A 9,367-nucleotide genomic window follows, 5' to 3' on the forward strand; every position below is an offset into this window, starting at 1 on the left:
TTGTTTCAAATCTGGATCTGGATCTGGGGACAGATAGACTAACACAAAGTAAATGTAAACATTTCTTTCAAATATATTTTTTTATTCGAAAGAACCTTTCCCCTTCTGCTGTTTTGGACTCAACTAAACTAGACTTGGTTAGTATGATCTAGCCTTGCATGGGATTTTAGTAAAACAGAATACCTAAAAAATATAAATTTCACAATCATGGCCCATGACTAAGGGACAGACTATGGTGTGAGTATCGCATGGAGAACTGACGGAGTCCCGCTAGAGTCAGCCTGGGCCAGTGTAATCGGATATGTTGCTAGGTCTCGAGTTTGGACTGTTGCCATACTAGAACAAGCTTGGGAACAGAGGTGCAATAAAGGGGTTAGTCTTCTTTCGGTATTGTTAATGTAGAGATTAAAGCATTACCAACGCACAATTCGTCTGTGTTAAAAAAAAAATGTGTTGTTGTGATTTGATATTCATAATAATGCTACGCTACACAATAGCCACACAAAATCGTACCAGCACCACATACATGAATATTTCTTGCTTGTACTCAAGGTACATTGATAACTTGAATTTGAAACATGTATCTCAATTGTAATTTTGTAGGTTTAGAAATATACACTTTCGACATTACCCGTTTTAATTTTCTTTGGGAAAGAGAAGCTGTGACAGTAGTGACTGGTATCTGATGGATGCAAACAGGCGAGGAGTCACTGTCTCAGATGGCTCGATTTGCTTAGCCCTAAATATTTAGTCGGCAAACAGCCCTTTGCTTGCTGGTCTGTCTCACAGTCCCTGGACCATATTATTTTCCCTTCCTCACTGCCCTAACTGTAATGGTTTAGTCTTACAGCTTTGGTAGCGAGGGTAATTTATTGAAGTAATCAACTTGGATTCACGGCACAACATTCGTGTACACGTGTACAGGAAAAGATAAAAAAATATAAACAATGAATGAAAATATATGTACTTGATGAAACATGTGTACATGTATATACGTAATGATAAAATGACAATATTGTCTATGATAGGACTTGGAGTACTAAGTACCATGTAACTTTGGCAAATTAATCTTGCATAATATTTTGCATGTATATGCAGCTTCAAACTAATTACTTTGGTAGCAGTTTGTGGACCCAGCTGGGTAATTCTGTCATAACCATTACGGGAATGTATGGTAGTTGCTGGATGTAATTTGAATGATTTAAAAGAGCCGTCCAAATCACCACACTCGCTGGCTCACTATTATGAAATCACTCCTTCATGTATCTTCTAAAGCTAAACATGTGAAATTTAGCAATCCAATGTAAGATGTAGGAATAAACTCCACATATATAAAAAACATTGAAATATAATTAAAACGCTTGAAAAGAAGACAGTATTGTCAAACATATGCCATGGTTCACCCTTGAGGGTAATGTTAAGTTGCAGGAGCTTGTAGCAATCCTCCTATTACCAAAGTGAGTGAGTGAGTATGGTTTTACGCCGCTTTTAGAAATTTTCCAACAATATCACGGCGGGGGACAGCAGAAATGGGCTTCACACATTGTACCCATGTCGGGAATCGAACCCGGGTCTTCGGCGTGACAAGCGAACGCTTTAACCACTAGGCTACCCGACCGCCCCTCTATTACCAAATGGCAGTACATGAGTATAATAACACAAAGAACCATAAGTGACTCGCCATTTTGTGAAAGCACTGGACTGGCACCTTTGGCTATTAAGGGAGTTTTCAGGGATTTTATCTTATTGCGTTTCCATTTCTATGAGAGTATGGACGATCGTTTCTGGAGCATACCTCATAAACTGTTTACCAAAGGAAAGTTACCATGTCAAGAAGTGTCTAGAATCACTTAAGTCTTTGATTGGCATTTGGAAGTTGGAAGAATATGAATGATGGAAGCTGGAGGAACAAGACGTAGTCCTGAAACTTCATTGTAAAAGTACTTTATAAAAGTTCTTTATTTAATTAAAACACGTAATTGCTTTTACTTATAAGACGTTATTCCTCATTGTTATTCGACCGCCTCCGTGGTCTTGTGGTAGTGCGTCCGCCCGGACAGCAGAAGGTCCGGGGTTCGATCCCCGGCCGCGTCATTCCATTTAAAGATGGTATACTTGTTGTTATCCTGTCTGGCGCTCGTCATAAAGGGACTAAAACAAGGACTGGTCGGTAAATAATCGAGTCTGGACAAGACAATCCAGTGATTGACATCATGAGCATCAATCCACGTAATTGGGATCGATGACATACTTCAACAAAGTCAGCGAGCCTGACCACCCGATCCCGTTAGTCGCCTCTTATGACAAGCGTGGTCGCCTTTTACGGCAAGCATGGGTTGATGAAGATCTATTCAACCCCGGATCCGCATGTCGTTTCATAAGTGTCAGGTCGAGGCCTTGATTATTTGTGTTATGTTTGAGGGTGGTGGGGTCGATGGATGTGGTCTGCGCTCTGGCTATGCTGTGTTTCATTTTCAGCTCAGTCACATGTGTTGTCTTTAGAAGAGTGGCTGATACAATACAATAATCAACCATTTGGATCTTGGCTTTCGACAAAATATATACACTCTTCCTAAAAGGAAATGCAAGGGTGTGTGTTACATATCCTACACCACGAGATCTGTCTTGGTTGTGGTTCAGGGACATTTGACAGCAAATCGCTACATGAATCAAATTCTTCAACCTCACCTTCTTCCAATCATTGACCGCCAGAAGGAGCTGTTTCAACAGGACAACAGCTCGTGTCTCGGTGGACTACCTTCATAATGCCAACATCAACGGCTTTCCCTGGCCGTCGAGATCCTTAACTTCTTTTTCCTGACTTGGAAATTTACGTTGAAATATAACTGTGCGGGATAATGTGTAGTATTCTATTACACTGCCTTCTGACTTTTTATCACACAATTAGCATCCCTGTCGCTATAATTGCAAGGAATATCAGAGACTAATTATCCGTATATGGTCTCTGGCAATATGTACCAACGATCACCACCTACAAAGATAAGTCGTGACAGCCAGCAAGTTATTCGGTTGCAGTTTACAGATTTTTATTTACTTATTCGTTGGTTATATTTGACCACGAAACGGGAAGTACGTGTGCCTGTTTCTTCAACATTCTGTTTTCTAATAATTTTGACAGGATGCATCAGTTGCGTTGTCGTGGTACTGGAAATAATACGTGAAGTCGCGTGAGCGTGGAATGGCAAATTTGAGGAAGTTGAAAACAACCTGCGTAAAACTCTACTGGTAGAAATCATTACTTCCACTAGGAGCCACGTGCACAGCGCCAAACTCTAACCCGTTATCTAACACGCGAGAGTTGGCCAATGAATGCTCGACAACTAGAAATGCCAGTGCGTGTCAGTCAAGCAAAGGTATAGGAGTTGGATGAAATCGTTCTCTCGCAGTAAATTCCGATGTCAAATAACTACAGATTCTAGACGGTAAAACGATGGTTAGAAAGCGTCCTAAAAACGTCGTTTTTTCGTCCAGTGTCCATATACGGGAAAAAACGACTTTCGTGTTTGCAGTGACTATTTCTAAAATAAATCCCGATATGTTGTTAGCTGTTCAGTTTTATTTAAACCCTAACATGCATGACATTTGTCAGAACATTTACCACAATGATAAGCGAGAGAGAGAGAGTGTCACAGTACCGTTCTTCACAAGCGGCTGGAACAGGCTATTGCACTCATTTACCGTGGAAAGACATTGTTTATCAAATTCAGTATAAGTAGTCGCATAGTTGTCAAAAACTTGGTGTAAGATGTTAAACGGAATGAATTGAAACAAATATTGTTTTAAACATGCCTGTGTTGATTAAACATTTTTGGAATATATTATATTGTAAATTAAATTTGACAAACATAAAGTTTGCCGCGGTATTGATGCATCGCATCGAAGGTTTCTTGTTTTCCTATACATGTTCTGTACGCGTATGGGGCCTGTTTTTTGTCTTCGCTTGGCCCGTCATGCCGAAGACCCGGGTTCGATTCCCCATATGGGTACAATGTGTGAAGCCCATTTCTGGGGTCCCCCGCCGTGATATTGCTGAACTATTGCTAAAAACGGTGTGAAACTATACCCACTCACTCATATTGCAAAAGTATTGCTATTAGCGGCGTAATACATACACATGCACTGACTGAGGGATGTTTTCAACATTTTCACAACCACTAATATAACATTGATGTGTAACTGGCAGAATGAACATTAAACGGCCATTTGTGGTATATTCGTACATGTATCTTAAATGACAAAAGATTATTATTTTATGTTATACCAAGAGAGTTACATACATGTATGTATTGTTTTGACTGGTGATTCATTCAGTTACTTTATTACCTATTTAAACTGAAAGGATCTCAATAAATGTCAATTGATCCTGGATCAAAAGTCCATTCCCATTCCCTTCTCCATTCTCATTCTCAGTTGTTCATTTGCCGCCTGTCAAACTCTGCATCCCATGGAGAACACAATTCAACGTGGTTGCAAGTTCATGTTCAAACAAAGTTTACAGCACATGCATCTCATCTCAAAGTTGTTGTGACCCGTGAAGATCCGGGGTAGAATAGGTCTTCAGCAACCCATGCTTGCCGTAAAAGGCGACTATGCTTGTCGTAAAAGGCCACTAACGGGATTGGGTGGTCAGGCTCGCTGACTTGGTTGATGCATGTCATTGGTCCCAATTGCGTGGATCGATGCACATGATGTCAATCACTGGATTGTCTGGTCCAGACTCGATTTTTTTACAGACCGCCGTCATATAGCTGGAATATTGCTGAGTGCGGCGTAAAACAACTAACAAACAAACAAAACTTCGAGGAATGCACAACAATCAGTATGACGAGGTATGCCTATGTTGCAAATCAACCTGGAATGGGACACTTTTCGCCATGGGCGACATAGTGTGAATATTGAGATTTTGAATTTTTGTAAAAAATTATTTCTTCCCCAGTATGTTCCCATGAAAACAGCATGTTTAATTTTGTAAATACCTTTGACCGAGACTGGGCAAAGACTGCAGAGTTTCTGGACTATTGGGTCTCCAGAAATAAAATTGGACGTGTTAATTATAAACTCAAAATTTAATTTTTCAATCTATAAAGAGGACGTTGCGCTTTTATAAATTGTTCAGTCAAATAACTTTTTGTTATTAAAAAGGTTTAATTTAAGGAATTTTCATTTCAAAACACGTAAATATAAGGTAATTCTACACTGGACTATTGATGAATAAATCCCACAGAATTCACAACTTTATGAAGAAACAGTTTCAAGAGGCCTTAAACGCAAAGTTGTAAGGATTTTTCCAACTTTGTAAAACATCAAATTGAAGCAAAAGAGACTTTTAAGTTTCTAAATAATCCTTCTCAATACCTCTCTGCGCCAACTGTGATTGGCTGTTTCCGTTCTGTAGCGGATAAATCTGACGAAGAGACATTGGGTTATGAGCGAGTGTTTTGAATAACTGACAGCCAGCGACTAGATGTACAACCCGGGTCTTTGTTTCTATTCTTCAATATCTCTCGAGATTCACCGAATCAATGTGTCATCGATTCAGAAGAACAAACTCTATAATGAACAAAAACTGTATAATTCCATGTTCGCCCTTGTTCACCGCCTATCGGTCTAAAAACGTATTTTCTCGACCCCGATTATCGGTTCAGATTGTGTCGGTGTCAGTCAACAATCCTCCAGAATTCAGCCAAAGGCTGATTTCGTCATTATATGTAACAGCTGATTGAATTAAAACTCACCAAATATTTTATGAGACAGGCAATTATGGAGACAAGAAAGACATGTTTTTTTTTAAAATGAATGTGGATGTTTGAAATATCACTTAGTGGGGCACCCAGAATGGCGTTCAAAAATGTTTCCGGAATCGACGGGAGGGTTTGGTGTGATGCGAAAGGTATTAATAACTAGGCTACCTCATCGACTAGATGAGAAGGAACAAAAGAAATGTTGCGAAATTTGACATTGTTGTTATCTTAGTATACTAATATCTTTATATAATTGAATTCAATGGCATGACCACCATGAGAATTGCGGGTAAGAATTGGTCCCCCACCAATGCTGGTTGTAGAGGATCGGATGGCCAGATTGTTTGATGGCGTGGCAACGTTCCCCGACGGGTGGATCTTTTTTTTCCATATGAATCCGTTTTGATAGCCCGTCGTTATAAATCTGGAATATTGCCGGGTGCGGCGCTAAACAACGCAACAACACACACGCATACACACTCACACACAGACACGCACGCGCACACACACTCATACACACACATACACACACACACACACACACATACATACACACACGTACGCATACACACACACACACGCATACACACACACACACACACATACAAACACACGCGCACGCTCGCACGCACGCACGCACACACACATCACACACACACACACACACACACACACGCGCGCGCGCACTGATGCATATATATAAACACACATTGATATTACACGTAAATCATTTACAAGTCAAACTTCGATACATGACGCTAGACCCGTGAAGATCCGGGGTAGAATATATCTTCAAGAATCCATGCCGTAAAAGGCGACTATGCTTGTCGTAAGAGCCTTCTAACGGGATCGGGTGGTCAGGCTCGCTGACTTGGTTCATGCATGTCATCGATCCCAATTGCGTGGATCGATGATCATGATGTCAATCACTAGATTGTCTGGTCCAGACTTGATTATTTACAGACCGCCGTCATATAGTTGGATTATTGCATAGTGCGGCGTTAGACAACAAACAAACAAAACAAACAAACATGACGCTACATGACACCTCTCTATAGTTCATGTGTGTGTATCAAGGAAATTGATTTGTCTGAAACAGAATTGGCATGCCGTCAGAATAAGAGAGTAATGACGTCACTGTCTGGTTAAGTACCACGTATAGCCGGGGAGCCAGTAGTTCCGCCCACTGTCATATCAGTTGTGTCGGTCTTGCACATATACAATATTTCAATTTTATCACAGGCGTGTTAGTGAAAAATGTCAGGAGCGCCCAACTTAAAACCCGTGACCTCGAGCATGACACGACTGGCATCCTGCCACGGCTAAGGGACGCAACTCTGCATGAAGCATTGCAACGTTTCAGACCAGTCTACCACCCGTGTATACAACATGCGTAGGGAAACAACATCTATATCAATTCTGACAAACTCTGTACTCTGATTGTAATAGTTGTATTGTCAAAATACGCAGCTTTAATGTTTATGTTTGGAATCAAATTTGCTGAGTTATCAAACATAATGGCATATATACGTTAGCCATACTATAGAACATCTCATTAAGATAGATTGTTCCACATCCGTAGTTAAATTGAACACATTTCGAATGTTGAATACTATATCTATCGGTTACACAATTTCAAAAGCTTCATTCAAGCATCATTTACATTTACACAGACAGAAAAATATTCCGAATCGTAGCCGATTTCTGTTCCAGTGTATACCGGGCTGAACGTTTTCGAAGGTTTACCAAATATCCATCGTGAATAGTCTAAGGAAGACCGTTCTTCGATTCTTAAAAAATAGTGCATTACTAGTTTCCTTAAGCACGTCTTGAGCAAGATGGAAACGGGATCTATATTTTGTTTCAAGACATTCGCCCGAGGGTATTAAACAGATCTGAAACGACACAGAAAGAGTCAGTCGGCTCATCACATTTCTCTTTGATATTGAGCAAAGGCACGTGTTTAAAGATTGCAGTTATTTATAAACCTCGTCATAAAACACATGTTAATAGAGTATTGATGTAGTTCGTTAGCTTTTTTCATCGTATCCTGAAATGTCAGAATCCAAGATGTCGAGATATTGATGGAGATGATATGTGATATTATTCTTGCTACAACTTGGTATTTGATATTTTCGCGATGTATCGTGTTACTCTTAATGAAAAAATATATATAGTTACATCCCCTTAATCCCGTTACTCGGAGGGTGTCTGGTTAGAATTGATCCCACGCAACCTACCTTGTTGTAAGAGGCGATCTAGTTGATCGGTGGCATGGGGGGTCGCATGCATCCTACGTGAATGGCACGGGCTGTCGCTCACAATATGAAACACTGGATTGTTTGGACCAACTTTATTATTGAAGTTGGCGTTGGTGTAGTTGGTGTCGGTGTAGTTAATGTCGGTGTAGTAGATGTCGGTGTAGTCAGTGTAGTAGATGTCAGTGTAGTCAATGTCGGTGTAGTAGATGTCAGTGTAGTAGATGTCAGGATAGTAGATGTCGGTGTAGTAGATGTCAGTGTAGTAAATGTCGGTGTAGTAGATGTCAGTGTAGTAGATGTCAATGTAGTAGATGTCGGTTTAGTAGATGTCAATGTAGTAGATGTAAGTGTAGTAGGTGTCAATGTAGTAGATGTCGGTGTAATAGATGTCAGTGTAGTAGATGTCGGTTCAGTATATATCAGTGTAGTAGATGTAAGTGAAGTAGATGTCGGTGTAGTAGATGTCGGTGTAGTAGATGTCGGTGTAGTAGATGTCGGTGTAGTAGATATCAGTGTAGTAGATGTTGGTGTAGTAGATGTCGGTTTAGTAGATGTTATTGTAGTAGATGTCGGTGTAGCAGATGTCGGTGTAGTAGATGTAAGTGTAGTAGATGTCAGTTTAGTAGATGTCGGTTCAGTAGATATCAGTGTAGTAGATGTAAATGTAGTAGATGTCGGTGTAGTAGATGTCAGTGTAGAAGATGTCAGTGTAGTAGATGTCGGTGTAGTAGATGTCGGTTTAGTAGATGTTATTGTAGTAGATGTCGGTGTAGCAGATGTCGGTGTAGTAGATGTAAGTGTAGTAGATGTCAGTTTAGTAGATGTCGGTTCAGTAGATATCAGTGTAGTAGATGTAAATGTAGTAGATGTCGGTGTAGTAGATGTAAGTGTAGTAGATGTCAGTTTAGTAGATGTCGGTTCAGTAGATATCAGTGTAGTAGATGTAAATGTAGTAGATGTCAGTGTAGTAGATGTCAGTGTAGTAGATGTCGGTGTAGTAGATGTCAGTGTAGTAGATGTCGGTGTAGTAGATGTCGGTTTAGTAGATGTCGGTTCAGTAGATATCAGTGTAGTAGATGTAAGTGAAGTAGATGTCGGTTTAGTAGATGTTATTGTAGTAGATGTAATTGTAGTAGATGTCAGTGTAGTAGATGTCGGTGTAGTAGATGTAAGTGTAGTAGATGTCAGTGTAGTAGATGTCGGTTCAGTAGATGTCAGTGTAGTAGATGTAAGTGTAGTAGATGTCGGTGTAGTAGATGTCGGTGTAGTAGATGTAAGTGTAGTAGATGTCGGTGTAGTAGATGTCAGTGTAGTAGATGTCAGTGTATTAGATGTCGGTTCAGT

General features: G+C 40.1%; 1 protein-coding gene across 1 annotated transcript; it reads right to left on the reverse strand.

The window, feature by feature from the left end:
• Window positions 1–8,419: 8,419 nt before the first annotated feature.
• On the reverse strand, window positions 8,420–8,962 carry LOC139465179 (salivary glue protein Sgs-3-like; the record flags this gene model as incomplete). The annotated part of the gene is made up of 1 exon (XM_071246867.1): window positions 8,420–8,962. A coding segment is annotated over one exon (543 nt), but the record flags the coding sequence as incomplete, so codon positions are not given.
• Window positions 8,963–9,367: the final 405 nt, after the last annotated feature.

The sequence above is a fragment of the Haliotis cracherodii genome, unplaced genomic scaffold (assembly GCF_022045235.1).
Source record: "Haliotis cracherodii isolate W230 unplaced genomic scaffold, xgHalCrac1.p SCAF_17, whole genome shotgun sequence".
Classification (NCBI taxonomy): Eukaryota; Metazoa; Mollusca; class Gastropoda; order Lepetellida; family Haliotidae; genus Haliotis; species Haliotis cracherodii.